Source organism: Odocoileus virginianus, chromosome 7 (assembly GCF_023699985.2).
Source record: "Odocoileus virginianus isolate 20LAN1187 ecotype Illinois chromosome 7, Ovbor_1.2, whole genome shotgun sequence".
Taxonomy (NCBI): domain Eukaryota; kingdom Metazoa; phylum Chordata; class Mammalia; order Artiodactyla; family Cervidae; genus Odocoileus; species Odocoileus virginianus.
In genome coordinates, this window is record NC_069680.1 from 74,844,827 (window position 1) to 74,859,936 (window position 15,110).

The following is a 15,110-nucleotide window of genomic DNA, read 5'->3' on the forward strand; positions in this document are numbered from 1 at the left end:
CGCACCACCCACCCCACTCATCCACGCCCTGCAAGTTTGTCCTACCAAATTTGTCAGTTAGCAAACCGATAAAAGCGTATTACCAAAACAAAGGGCAGATAGAAATCAAATGTAGTTATTTGCTGGATTGTACCTCATCAATGGAGATGAACAGAGAATTTACCAGACAGGAGTGAAGGAGAGGAAAGGAGAGGGAGGGAGGGAGGGAGGGAAGTAGGGAAAAAGCGATGAAATGTGGGGAAATAAACAGCCTCACTAGAAACCAAAGGTGGACAAACAGAAGCGTCTCTATTGAATAGGCACTTACAGGTCCTTTCATGGATCCCAGGCTGTGGAATGTTTTGGCATTCCACAGCATCTCTGTCCTTCCTGAGGTCTCTCGGGCTATATGTGATAATGTTATCATTTTTAGACATCTGGAATCTGATTCAGATTCCAGCTTCACCACTTCCTAGTTCTGCAGCCTGAGAGATGGCATTGCCTTCCTGATGCACACTCCCCTCACTTCTAAGTGTGGGCACGTTCCTCCTGACTGTTGTACAGTTTAACAAGCTAATGCACAAAGACCTAGTACAGTTCCTCAGAGCTAGTTCCCTCCTCCCCGCCTTGATAGTCCACTCTGAGAAACACAACCCTGAAGTAGAGAGGGGAGGAGTGATCTGAGCAAATAATCCCATACTTAAAAATTAAGGGGGAAAAAACCCATAATAGGTAGATATTCCAATCTATCTTCATAAACTAAGAAATACATCCATTTTGTTGAAAGAGCCAACCTTATAGAATGTAATCAGTGAACTTCATTCTTTTCTTCCCCAGTCACCCATTCAAACCTGCTTGGTAGGTAGCAGCCCTTTGGATAAAATCTAGGGCAAGTCCCACGACTTTTTTGATCATTCTTACACAAAAATAAATTTTTCTTCTGACTTCTAGTTGTAAAAGCAAGCTGTGTTCAGCACTGGAAATGTCCAACCTCACACAGTGGTCTAAACCTCCAACATCATTCAAAGTTTACACCTCCCCTTCTCTCCTTCCCTGACCTAGGCTCATGCCTCATAGATAGGCATGGAGCATCATTTTTTTTTATTTCTCCAGTTTGTGCTTCCATTCCTCCTCCCAATTTTTTAACAGGGATCTCTCTTTTTTAATTTTATTTATTTATTCATTTTTTTTTTTTGGTTGCTTCATGTGTCATGTGGAACCTAGGTTTCTGTGCCAGGGATTGAGCTCACATCCTCTGAATTGGAAATGTGCAGTCTTAACCACTGGACCACCACCACCACCACTGTCCCCTAACAGGGATTTCTGATCATCCATGCAGGGGCAGGGAAGTGGTATAGAAAGGCCACCTAAGGGGTAGGGGAGGTTCTACATGACCAGTTATGAGCTTGAGTACTCACATGGGTTCTTCCAGAGCCTCCTTTTTCTGCAGGTTCCCATGACTCAGGTTTGCCCCAGAGTGTGGGATGGCACACGGAACCCTTCTTATCCACTTTAAAGATCTGTTACAGTTTTGGGAAATGAAATTCTGAAAATTATGCTTCCCAGACTCTCTTATGAACCAGGTTCCAGGTTGAGTTTACCAAATGTGAGACACTCACGTGAGGCTAGGAAGCAGAATGTAGAAAGTCATCCTTTTTTTTTCCTTTGACTGTGATGCTTACCACAGCAAGATGCTTGAGACTCTTGCAGTAATTTGAGCAAAAAAGAAAATTTGTGCAAATTCAAGCCAGTTGTCACTATAGGATACCAAATAGGCAGCAATGGCTTTGAGACCTGGCAGCAGTTACAAGACAGGGAGTTCTCTGGGATTGCACCTGCACAGCCAAGCAAGACCCTGGAGTTACCCTTTTCTCGGAAACATCAGTATGGTACACTGAGTTATCACCCCAGTCCTTAACCTCTCCCTGTAGCTGTATCTATTGCCATGGTGCTTTGCAGCTCCTCTCACAAAAAGGTGTAGTTTACCCTTGGCTACATGACTTACTTCAGCTAATAGGATATTAGGTGACACAGCACAAGCTGAAGGTAGAAATGTGTTTGTCCTTCTTCTGCCTTCCCAATAAGAAAAGCTTTCCCTGGGTAGCTGCTGCCCCTTCAGCTTGTGCTCAGAATGAACAAACATGGAGCAGGCCTAGGTGAGGACATGAGCCTGGTCAGATGCACAGGTTGAAAGTGAGTTGCCTAATCTAGACCACCCCATATTCAGCTGATCCACAGATGTGTGAGAAATACATGCTCTATTTAGTAGAACACTAAGATGTTGAGATTCTTTGTTATGCACCATTTTTCCAAAAACAGCCAACCGATACAAGCAACTTTTCTCCTTTTGGCTTCATCGGTCCGCTAAGAAGGCTATGTAACTTGTGTCATCAAATTTCCTGTATAAAATCACTCTTTGCTGTGAGTTCTTTCTCTGGGAGAAGAATTCTGAGAAAATAATGATTTTTCTGCTTGAGTCAGAGTTATGTTCATGCTGAGAATTAGAAAACCTGAATGAAATACAGAAAACTTCTTTGCTAAAGAGCTGCCAAGTCAACAAGCATTTGATGGGCCATGATCTCAGAAGAAGGAAAACACAAGGGATGAGCTGACATTTTGTGAACCACTTTTCCCTTTAGGAAACTTGCTGAGCATTTGGACAGAAGGCCATGGGTTAAGAGGTAGAAAAGGAAGCAGAGTCTCTGGAGCTGAACAGACAAGATGTTGGAGATTGAAGTTGCCAAGGCAGCTGCATTGGAGGGGCCAAGATGCTAGATAGAAGCAAAACACAGCAAAGAAAGTCTGGAGAATTCTCTGGTTGTTCAGTGGTTAGAGCTCAGGTTCATTCCCTGGTCAGGGAACTAGGCAAGTCACGTGGCACAGCCAAATAAAAAAGAAATTCTGAAACTTGAATGATATTTTAAAGCTGTTGAAAGAAAAAGAAATGTCAATCTAGAATTTTATATTCACAAAATTTTTTGGTGGGTTTCTCAGGATTTTCTATACACAAAGCCATGTTGCCGCTGCTGCCGCCAAGTTACTTCAATCATGTCCAACTCTGTGTGACCCCATAGATGGCAGCCCACCAGGTTCCTTTGTCCCTGGGATTCTCCAGGCAAGAATTCTGGAGTGGGTTGCCATTTCCTTTTCCAATGGATGCATGCATGCTAAGTTGCTTCAGTCGTGTCCGACTCTGTGAGACCCCATAGACCAGGCTCCTCTGTCCACAGGATTCTCAAGGCAAGAATACTGGAATGGGTTGCTATTTCCTTCTCTGCAAAACCATGCTATCTGCAAATAAATATAGTTTTACTTCTTCCTTCATGATCTGGATTCCTTTTATTTCCTTTTCCTGTCCAATCACCCAGCCACCACAATTTTGCAAGAGATAAAGAAGGCAAGAAGATTGTAAAGGAAGAAGTAAAACTATCATTCACAGAGGTCATTACTATATACAAAGAAAATACAAAGCATCTACAAACAATTACAAGTGACTTTAGCAAGGCTACTCACTAGGTACAAAGTCAATGTACAAAAATCAATAGAATTTTTATACTAGAAACAAATGTAAAAAACCTAAGAGTAAATCCAAGAGAATATAAACTTTTACACTTTCCTGTAAAACCACAAAACAAGTTTAAAGAAACTTTCAAAAGTCCTAAAGAAATGGAGGGATACACTATGTTATACACATGTAATACACCATGTTAATGGGCTGAAGATTCAACATTTTAAAGACACTAAATTTTCCCCAAACTGATCTGTATGTTCAATGGAAAGTCCAACCAAATTCTAGTACTTTTTTGGTGTAGAAATTAAGAAACTGATTCTAAATGTTTTATGAAAATGCCAAGGGCTTCATTCTGCTTGGATCACCTTGTGGACAGGATTGAGACCTGCTGTCTTAGGGCCATGGGAGGCACTGTGTATTTTTTGCCCTGACTGGATATGTAAACAGGGGCCAACCCACTATAGCATCCACCACCTCCCCATCAGAGCAGAGAGCCTGCCTGTCTCTTGCCATTGAAAATTTTCAACTGTGAGTCAGACATATCTGTGCATTCTGTCCTGCAAAGGGCATATTTACCAAATTTTCCAAGTGACCCTGGAAAGGTCACTGATAGACATGAACCTCCCCTTGAAATGTGGGGGTAGTTGGCACCTATAGTCTCAGGACCCAAAGAGAAAGGGGAATAGTCCCATTTTAGTAGCTGACTATACAAACACATTGTTGTTGTTTAGTCACTAAGCGGTGTCTGACGTTCAACTCTTTGTGACCCCATGGCCGGTAGCCCACCAGGCTCCTCTGTCCATGGGGTTCTCCAGGCAAGAATACTGGAGTGGGTTGCCATTTCCTTCTTCAGGGGGTCTTCCTGGATCAGGGATTGAACCCATGTCTCCTGCATTGGCAGGTGGACTTCTTTACCACTAAGCCACCAGGGAAGTCCCATACAAACACATAGAGAATGCCTATTACATGTGCGCTGTGATACTATTAGAAATTACTGCAGTATCGATTATGTTAAAAATTGTGAAATAAGTAAGGAAAAGCAAACACAAGGTATTCTGTGCATACAGACCACTAGCAGCAAAGCTTATATTTGTGCATTGGCAGAGATTGGAGGTGAAGTCAAAGAAGCAACATTTCACTACTTTCTTTTGCAGAAGTTGCTTCACTGTGTAAGAAAAGAGAAGATACCATTTAAGTGTTAGTTCAGTTACACAGAAACAAGGCTTGAATCTGCAAGTTTAGTAGTATTCAGGTGAAAATGATAACTGCTTGATAACAGTTATCAGTGACAAGCAGAAGGGCTGCTGGTGACTTTGATTACATCTTCATAGGAAATCGATGGCTGTGGTTTGTGGGAACTTCCATCTTAGTGAAGTTTACACTGACACCTACCACACACAGTAATTATAATGGATCTGCTAGGTTTACAGGCAAAGATTTCAGCCCTATGGGCTATGCTTTAGCCATGTGCTTTCACCATTTCTTACCCAAAGTGAGAGCCCCAAGAGCAGATGACCAAAACCTGTCCACCACTTGGTACCTGGGTGGGCTGTTCACAGCATTCTCCTGCAGGTGTGAAGCCAGTGAGTCTTGATCCCCAAGAGCCTTCTCTTCCAAGCCATGCTGCCCAGGCATCCTGGGGCTGTTCCACACTTACACGCCCAAACCAGTTGTCAGACTATGCTATTATATTAGGTTGGTGCAAAAAGTAACTGCGATTTTACATTGTTGAACTTTGCCGTTTGATATTGGAATACATTCTTAAATAAATGTGGTTATGTTATACATAATTTTAATGTGCATTTCTCGCTTTATGTTTTTTTGCTAATGATATTATTTGCTGTATATTTTATATTTATATAGAAATGACTATAGAAATGATGTTACAAAAAAAGCAGATTCGAGTGATTTTTTTCTTTTGTTCAAGTGCAAAATGGGTCGTAAATAGCCAGAGACAACTCGAAACATCAACAACACATTTGACCTAGGAACTGCTAATGAACATACAGTGCAGTAGTGGTTCAAGAAGTTTTGCAAAGGAGATGAGAGCCTTGAAGATAAGGAGTGTAGTGGGTGACCATTGGAAGTTGACAAAGACCAATTAAGAGCAATCACTGAAACTGATTCTCTTACAACTACATGAGAAGTTGCCCAAGAACTCAACATTGACCATTCTACTGTCATTTGGATTTGAGGCAAACTGGAAAGGTGAAAAAGCTCGATAAGTAAGTGCCTCCTGAGCTGACCGAAAAAAAAAAAAAAAATCATCGTTTTGGAGTGTTGTCTTCACATATTCTACATAACAACAATGAACGATTTCTCTATCAGATTCTGACATGTGACAAAAAGTGGATTTGATATGACAACTGGTGACAACCAGCTCAGTGGGTGGCCTGAGAAGAAGCCCCAAAGCACTTCCCAAAGCCAAACTTCCAGCAAAAAAAGGTCATGGTCACTGGTGGTCTGCTGCCAGTCTGATCCACTACAGTTTTCTGAATCCCAGCAAAACCATTACATCTGAAAAGTGTGCTCAGCAAATGGATGATATGCACTGAAAATTCCAACGTCTGTAGCCAGCACTGGTCAACAGAAAGGGCCCGATTCTTCTCCATGACAATGCCCAACCGCATGTCACACAACCAACATTTCAAAAGTTGAACGAATTGGGCTATGAAATTTTGCCTCATCCACCATATTCACCTGACCTCTCATCTACTGACTACCACTTCTTCAAGAATCTCTTGACAATTTTTTGCAGGGAAAACACTCCCACAATCAGCAGGAGACAGAAAATGCTTTCCAAGAGTTCACTGAATCCCAAAGCACGAATTTTTATGCTGTAGGAATAAACAAACTTATTTTTCATTTGTAAAAATGTGTTGATTAATGGTTCCTATTTTGATTAATAAGATGTGTCTGAGCCTAGTTATAATGATTTAAAATTCATAGTCCGAAACTGCAATTACTATTGTACCAACCTGATATTTATTGCGAACCAACTGAAGTAAACCCTTTAGACAACTTGTCTTCTCTGCCAGGCAGAAGGTAGAGAAACAACAGCAGAAAAAAGTGTAGGCTGAACATTAACACATCATCAGCTTTCCAAGTTTCCACGGCACTCCACACATGTACAGCTACGCTTTCACTAAAGAGACTATTTCTTCTCAATGTCTGAGTTTCCAGTCCAATTCAAGACTGGGATGACCAGGAGCCAGGATTCTAAGCCCAGGCAGCCCCATGGGCAAAGAAGGAGAGAGTAAGTCAAGAAGAGCCTCTCGGGCTGCTGAGATGTAACCCACCAGTCACACGACTGCCCAGGCCAGGGCTCTCTTGTCCCCTCTTCTCTCCTATACATCAACATACATATTCCCCCAGCTCAGGGTGGCCCTGAAGCCCCGTGAGATGCTGGATGCAGTGTTCAAGCTTGTCGCTTGGCTTGTGGCAGGCATGGCTATGGGAAGAGAGAATTTCTGGAGCAGACCTGAGTTCCCCGCCCTGGTTAGGGCTCAGTGGTGCAGCAAAGTGCATGCCAGCGTTTCACCAACTCCTTGGGTTTGCTAAGCATCTCATTCCAGTGCTCCAGTTCTCTGCCGCGGGTGTACATGTAGGGGCCCACCACCACCCGGCCCAGCTCGTGACTCCCTGCGGGGGAGGGAGAACATGGTCATTCTCTGAAGAACAGAAGCCCCATCACCTAAGCCATCCCCAGGGCCTTCCCTCTCTCTTACTCACTCCTCTTAAAGGAAGTAGCCAGCCCCCTCCCTCTTTAACAGCCTCCAAAGGGGTCCTGACTTTGCTCTGGAGCTGGAGCTGATGGGGAAGGGAGCCCAGGTAAAGAGCCTGCCCTTTGGTGTGGGCACCCACTCTGCCCCCCATCCTCCTGGTGGGCCATCAAACTGCCTCACATCAAAGAGCCAAGGGAGGAAGGGGCCCCTCCAGAAAGAAGCCCTCTTCCCTCAGTCAACTTGTATATTCAGCAGGAACATTCAACAATAATTTTCGCCTTTTACCGACTATCACAATGGAGAAGGGGCCTAAGCTCTGACCCATGAGACCAGCTGACCCGACAGCTCTGCCTCAGTGACAGTGGACCCTGGAGTGAGGGGCAGCGTGGGATACTCCACCCTCTCATCCACCCTGAACCTCACCCAGGACCCTCCAGGCTTGTGCAGAGGGTACATAGGGACCCACAGCACCAGGTCGCTTGGCCAGCGCAGGTAGCTGTGCTGTCTCCCAACCTCTCCGGTGATTTGCCCCAGGACAGAGTAGCAGGGGCCATCCTTTAACCTCTTTCTAGGGTGCTATGGACAATGACACCAGATTAAAGCTGGGTGTGAGCTCCAACTATCTCACTAGCAAGCTCCGTGTCCTTGGGTAAATAAATATCTTAGCCTCTCTGAGCGCTAGTTTCCTTAGGCACAGAACAGAAACCATACAGCTCCCTCCAAAGGGTCCACGCTTCCTGAATGCACAGCAGCCCCTCCTTAGCCCAAGGCCCTCAGCCTGACAGTGAGGGAGCAGCCTTACTGTCCCCTTCGGCACTCTGCAGCACGGTCAGGCTGAGGCTCGCAGTGTCCAGCTCAGCGGGGTTGGCTTTGAAGCTGAAGGTCTCACTGTACACAGGGTTGGTGGAGCCCAGCACAGCCGACGTCTTCTTGCACTTGACAAACTTGTTGTGGTTCATCAGAGACACTTTGACAAACACACCTGAGGGGCAGGACAGACTGCAGGCTGGGAGGGACAGGCAAGGGGCCCAGCCTCCTGCCTGTGGGAGCCTGGGGTGGGAGGGCACACGCCTCGCCTGGGTGCCAGGACCCCATTACTCACAACTGCTGCAGCCAAAGGGCGTTACAAGAGGAAATGGTGTTGATTAGCGTACTGCCTACAGCCAAGGAAATGCTCAGCTCCCTTCCTCTTCCTTCCTCTCTGCCTCCTGAACGCACCCGAGGTTTGGCTGGCCCTTGTTACTGGAGCCTGGCACCACACGCCCATCCGTCCCCATTGTGGGGTGGATCCTGCTTGCTGGGTGCCCAGGCCTCCTGGGGCCCTTAAACACCCCATTCAGAGGTCAAGTTTTTTGGTTTTTTTGGGGGGGAGTTGCTATTAGATCGGTTTTGAACCCACAGTGGAAGGCTGAATGCCAGCTTGCTTATAGTGACCCAAATGCAGAGACGCACAAGGGGCAGACAGCCACCCCCTTGCCGGGGGCCCCACAATGGGGCTGGACATTTAGGGTGAGCCAGAGCAGGGTCCCCATTCCTCCAGCTCCTGAGTTCTAGCCGAGTGTCAAGCTCTGCATGCAGGGACACCCTGTTCACTGCTCCCTGCCCTGGGGGGAGCCCTTGCTTTGCAGAAGGGCAGGGCTGGGGACAGACAGCACAGTACAGCAGCCAAGGCACTGCTTTGGGCAAAGGGAGGGGCAGACTTGGTCTCAGGGTTCTTAGGGGTCTTGGTGAAGGCCAAGGGGCTGCAGCCTCGGGATCAACATAAGGAAGCAATTTCTCACACCCCAGTTGTGTAGAGAGGGAGGACATGGCTTGGGAGGCAGCAATGCTCCTGGTAGCACATGCAAGCAGAAACTGGATGGCCAGGGTTGAGGGCCAGACTCTAGCTCCAGGCTCCAAGATCATGGGGTGGGCCCTGCCCCAGGGGGAAACCTTACTGACAAAACTCGTGTTCTCCCGGAGCCGGAGTCCCTTGGCTCGCAGCACGACCACGGTGAGGCGGTTCAGACGGTCATTGTAGCTGAGGCAGAACTGGAGGTCACCAAATTCGGAGGGAGGCTGGAGAAGCCAAGAGGAAAGCACCCCAGGTAGGTACTGGAGGCCCCCATGCCTTCCTCCTTCCTCCTGGCAGGCAGACCTGGGGTACTCATGACATAGCCACACTCCCTCCTTGAAGCTCACCCACCATTTTACAGATGGGGAAACTGAGGTCTAGGGAGTTGAAGGGGCCTGCTGAAGATCACACAGTAAGGACCAGAGCTTAGGGATTCAATCCCAGGAATGGGGAATTCCAAGGCCTATTCTGAGTCATCCTCATGGGGTGGGGGTGGGGGTGTTGGGGGAAGAGTGGGTAATTTCCTTGGCAGGTCCATTTGAGGTGTCAGCTTTCATAGCAATCTGATCTGGATTGGAATCCAAACGTGTTTTTTCCAGTATGCTCCAAGTAATCTCCAGGGCAAAAGAGCCTCAGGTGCACCTCCATTGTCCCATGCAGCTCTGGCCTGGGCCCACCACCGCGAGTCACACTTGTAGGGGTGATGGACAGTATTCTGCTGGGCCACACCTGCTGGCTGTCTATGGTAGTCAGACTCACAGTAGTCTGGCATGTGTCTGGTGACCCTAACCTTTACCTCCAGGCTCTCGGCTTCCAGGTCTCTCCAGAGGATGTGCCGGCAGTTGCCCGCCAGTGTCTCCTTCTTGAGGGGGAACAGCACCTGGCCAAGGAGTTGATGCTTCCTCTGCCTGTCCACGAGGTACACTGAGAATCTCAGCACCCTCTGGGTGACGCTCTTGCTGGATACCTTGGAGAGATGAGGGCCCGGCTGGAGTCAGGTAGGGTCAGGGGATGGGAAGGTGTGATATGTTGTTCTGGAAACAGAATCTTTCCATGAGGGGTGTCTCAACCAGAAACCTGCACACCCCAAACCCAGGTATCCTCTGGGGACCCTTTGCCGCAGTGGGGCCAGTGTCCCCAGGAGGTGGGAGGCTGTGCCAGAGCCTTGCCAGACAAATGTGGTCCCAGAACCAGCAGCACCCACCACCCCTGGGACCTTGTTAGAAATGCAGGACCTTCGGCTCCACCCAGACCCACGAAGCAGAATCTACCATCTAACAGGCATCCAAGTGAGTTGCCTACACTAAAAGTGTGAGAGGTTCCCACACTGGAGCCCAGGGAACCCCCTGTGTCTGCTATCTGAATTTGGCACCTGAACAGTCCTCTGTCTCCTCCCCTGTAAGATGGGATAATTGTTCTTACTCTCTGGGTTATAAAACCCCAATCAAAGGGCCTGGCTTATGGGAGATGGTTAATTAAATTTGATTTTCTTCTCTTTCTCTTCCTTAAAGAGGGAAGCACAGAGAGCCCAAGGTAAGGTTGGTGCAGGCACAGGGCAGGGAATGATTCAAGCCTCCCCACCTTGGATTTTGAGGTTCCCAGAGGAGCAGGTTCACCTGTGAATTCTCACAGCCTGAGCCCAGCAGGACGGCCTTGGGCTGGGCCCCATGCCACCCCTCTTCTCAGGGCTCAGCCCCGGAAGAAGGTAGAAATCACACTTCCCAGTTGCAGAGAGGCTTCTCCTTAGCTTGCCAGTCAGCTTCCTGCCCTGCTCTTAAAAATGTTTGTCCAAGGCCTCTTGGGAGCTCTTGACTGCTGGCTTCTCATAAGGGCCCCAGTCACCTGCTGAGGCTCCCAAGGCCACTGTGCGCTTGGCTCAGCGCCTCATCACCTCAGCACCTCAGGACCCTGAACTCACCTGCCCGCCATGCTGCAGAGGTACCAGCTGTCTCAAGATGGCTCTCGGGTCCTGCACTGGCCTCTGACAGGACGGGTGAGTTCTGGTCCCCACCCCAAGAGGCCTGAGTTGAGGGGCGTCTCACCCTCCACCTTCCATGGATAACCATGTCAGAAATCTCATCATGTTCCAGGGTCTTGGCTGCCTTCCTGAGTCCCATAAGCCAGGGCCTGGCATTCAGTGGGTGCTCCAAGAATATGTTTCTCTTTCTCCCCTCCAGGCAACCTGTACAGGAGGAGCCCAGCCCTCTGCCCCCTCATCCTTCAAGTCTCTCACCTGCCCCCACCATCAAGGCAGGGTAGAGAAGAGCCTGTGGTAGGGGGTCCCTGGGGGCTGCAGGGCCCTGGTGAGCATCGGAGGCTGGGGCTCTCCTGCACAACATCTGTCCTTCCCAGGAGGCAAAGGGTCCCGGACCCTGTCCGCTCAGAGGTCATACCTGAAAGATGAACTGTTCGTCGAACTGTGGACTGCTGGTTCTGCGTTTGGTCTTAGATTGGAGGAAGCGCCGCTCATCCGGCAGCAGGTGGAGCTTCACCAGGAGGCCACAGTTCTCTGAGGGGGTGTGCAGCCGCTGCGCCTTGATCAGGCCCACCAGCAGCCGCTCGGCCTCCTGCTGGTATTCCACAGAGAACCACAGCCGTCCCAGGCAGCCCTCAGGGAAGTCAGCCTCACTTTTGTCCTCTGGGATCTTGTAGAGCTCAGGGTTGATGGTCCCTGCCACGCATGCATCTCCTACAACACAGGGACTGGGAAGACTGGCAGGCCAGGGGAAGGCAGGGGCATGGGGACCGAAGCTCTGGCTCTGCCGCCCCCTCCCTGCCCAGCCCTTCTTGGCTGAGTCTTGACAAGGTAATTCACTGGCTTCTCCTGATCACATTCGCCCCAGTCTCTTCTCCAGACTAAACAGAGCCCCTCTCTCTAGTGCAGCTCTGCAGGACGCATTCTCAGCACTAAGGCATTCTACATCCAGGCCTGCTCCTCCTGGGACTCCTAGCAGAGGACATAGTATTCATTCAACCCTGTCCCCATGACTGACTCCCACCCCCAGAGATCAGGGCCAGCAGTGTGGGTGCAGTGCCCAGCATCTGGCCTGGCTCCTTTCTGTGGTGTCCCAGAGGATGTCTCAGTGATAAGATGTTGCCTTTTTTCTTCCTCTTTAAATTATAAGGGCTTAGCTAATTACTGGGTGGTTCTTAGGAAGGTCTTCAGAGCAAGGAAGTAGGCAGAAAGCTGTGTGTCCAGCTCCCAGCATTCTGTTCTCTGGATTGGCCAACCCATCATCCTGGAGGAGGACCCAGCCCAAGTGCTGCACCTGGGAACACTGGGTTTCCAACCCCACATTTGTTGCTTACTGCCTCTGTGACCTAGGGCATGGCACTGTTACCCTCCTAAGCCTCAGTTTATTAATGTGTAAAGTGGGGTGATTCCCCCAGCCATGGTATAACTCCAAAATGGCACATGACTAGCCCAGACTGGCATGCAGCAGGCATTGGTAAACCGAAATACCTGGAAAGAGTGGTCACTGGGCAACTCTGGCATCCTGGGTCCCATCTGGACTCTTCAGGAGCCAGGCCCATGAAAGCAGATGGGTCTGTCCTGGCCTGGGCACACCATGACCCCGGGGCAGGCCCTGGTGGGCACACTCACCAAGATTGCTGCTGGTGGTGTGGGGCAGGAGCTTCGGGGCTGGGTAGGGGTCCTGTGGGACCTGGGCCCACTCTCCGCTGCTCAGGGGTACCCAGTCTCGGCTTTGGAGGGAAGGGGGCACCACAAATGGTACACCTGGTGGCCTGTCCAGAGGCAGGAGATGACAAATAGTTGGCAAGTGAATGGTATGGCTTCAGAGTGTTCAGCCCAGAGAGCTTAAGTGTCAGGAACCAGAGGAGAAAAAGCCAGCAGAAGCTGGGGGAGGCAAGAGCGCCGCTTTCTGGTCCCACACCAGGGGACACACACACAGCCAGCTCCTCCATCTGCCCACAGCCGTGGTGAGCTGGAGTAGGAGCGCAGCTCCTGGAGTCAGCCTGCCTGAGTTTGAATGCCTGTTCTGCCACTTTCTAGTTGTGCTATCTGGACTTACGTCCATTGAGCCTCAATTTCCTCAGCTGGAAAATGGGCTTCATAACACCTGCCTCATAGCTGTGGCTCAGATTCTGGGGTTTCTTTGTGATTGCTCCTGGCCTGCTGACAGCATAGAGGAGGTGCTCCATAAACAAACAGACCTTTCCTTCTCCTCCCCACTCCAAGAGAAACTCCACAGGGAGGGCCTGAAGCAAGGCCAGGAGCTCCCTCGGCCCCACATCCTGCCTCACCTGCTTGCCTGGGTCCTGGCATCCGGGGGGCAGATCGCGTCTCCCTGTGCGCTGGAAGCAGCTGTGGTCCCTGACAGCTCCTCATAGGTGAACGTGGCACAGAGTCTCTTCCAGAGATAGTAGCTCACCCCAATCAACAGCAGCAGCAGCAGCAGCCCCCCAAGGATGCCCCCAATCACCAGGGCCACCTGCTCTGGGGGCAGACACCAGCAGTACTGTGATGCCTGGGGAAAGCCACTTCCCTTCACACCACTGGCATTCTGGAGACAGAATTTGGGTAGCAACCCCACCTCCCTGGGTTGGATCCCAGGAATGACAGAGAAGCGGGGCTCATGTCCTCATGTATCTGCTGGGGAAGGGTGCTGCTGGCTCAGCTCTGCTGGGTCTCAGGGGAAAAGCCATTGACCTTGAGGTCCTAGTGCCCTGGACAGGGCTGTCTGGTTCTGGACTTGGAATTTTGAGTAAAATGAACCATTTTTCCCTGTGCTTCTGTGTAGAAATTAAGCCTTCTCTTAGAACCTCCATCTTCCCTGGACTCCTGTTCAGGCTTGAGGGTGGTGGGCAGCATGCGCTTAAGGAAAGCCAGGGAAGGGATGATGCCCTGGGTGGCATTCAGAGCCCTATTCTTTGGGTCCTGGAACCTGCTGAGAGGTTGGGCTCTTGCTTTAATTCTGTAACTTTCTCTAAAAACCCCTCCCTCCCCTCAGCCTTCTATCACAGCAAGCTCACATAGAGCGGAGTTGGTGGGAGGCGGTGGGGGTGTGTGTGGATGAGGACGGGAGCCCCGAGTGTGAGAAACCAAGACACACTGGCATTTTGCTGCCAGTAGCTGCTCCCACACTTGCCCAGCCCTGGGAGGCTTCACTCTGAAATAACTGAGAGAGCTCTGCCCCTCCATCCCGCACTAGGCGAGGAATGTCCCTCCTTTGGGTCAGCTTGAGGCCCCGTGCTCCCCGACCCGGGGATCAAGACTGGGTTGGGCGGTGAGAAGGAAAGACACCCACACCTCCTGACCCGCAACTATCTACGTGGGGTGGGCCTCAACTCTGTCCCCCCACCCTGCTAGGAGCGGGAAGCGGAGCAGAGGCGGCGCCCCAGCGGGTGGCAAAGGGGCGCCGCGCGGCGCCGGGGCGTGGGAGGGGAGGCGAGAACCCTTACCTGCCATGGGGCTGCTCTGGCCGGCCGTCGGGGGCGCGGGCCCGGAGCTTGATCTCGCCGGTGCCTGCGCCTTCAGCCGCGGCCAGGCAGTTTTGAAGCGCTGAGCGGGAAGGAGGGGGTGGGGGTGGAGGCAGAGGGCGGTACCTCGTGGCGCTTGGGTTAGCGGCGGACGGCGCGAGGCACAGACCCAGCTCCCAGAGGCCGCGGCTCCGCCCGGCCAGGCCGGGATAGTGGCTCAGGAGGGGCGCGGGGTCCGCCCTGCGCTGCTGGAACCCAAGGGCCCCGCTCAGGGCTGGGGGCCTGGGGCTCGTTGCGGTTAAGGCGCAGAGCTAAAACCTCCTCTGCTGGCTTTTCACCCCTGACGACCTTGTCTTGCGCTGTGCTCGTCCAAGAATGCCCTAAGCCGGCGTGCACCCGTCCCCCATCCCGTCAAGGATGCTCACTCTAGGCACCCGCACAACCTCCCTGTAGGGAGCTTAGACCTCAAAGAATCTGTAAGTGGAGAAGGAAAGGAAGTTGTTTGTGGGGGAAGGAGGTGGGTCTTGTTATTTGGGGCTTTGAAGCTTGTGTCCAAAGACAGAGCCGGAGCCTGGACCTTGCTCCTATGCGGCACCAGCTGTGTAGGAGGGTTCCCTTT

General features: G+C 50.6%; 1 protein-coding gene across 5 annotated transcripts; it reads right to left on the minus strand.

Annotated features, from left to right (window-relative positions):
* Positions 1–6,452: 6,452 nt before the first annotated feature.
* On the minus strand, positions 6,453–14,546 carry LOC110148338 (synaptotagmin-15). Of its 5 annotated transcripts, none has more exons than XM_020910278.2 (8): positions 14,474–14,546; positions 13,316–13,508; positions 12,654–12,796; positions 11,443–11,738; positions 9,846–10,016; positions 9,153–9,273; positions 8,018–8,197; positions 6,453–7,132 (listed from the first exon to the last, which is right to left on the minus strand). In XM_020910278.2, exons 1-8 carry the CDS (start codon positions 14,478–14,480, stop codon positions 6,990–6,992), a joined length of 1,254 nt encoding a protein of 417 aa, XP_020765937.2. In that variant the 5' UTR covers positions 14,481–14,546; the 3' UTR covers positions 6,453–6,989. The 5 variants fall into 5 exon arrangements, with proteins under 5 accessions (XP_020765937.2, XP_070327080.1, XP_070327079.1 ...); XM_070470979.1 differs by having other exon boundaries at positions 9,840–10,016; XM_070470978.1 differs by lacking the exon at positions 6,453–7,132 and having other exon boundaries at positions 8,105–9,273.
* Between the last annotated feature and the right edge of the window lie 564 nt (positions 14,547–15,110).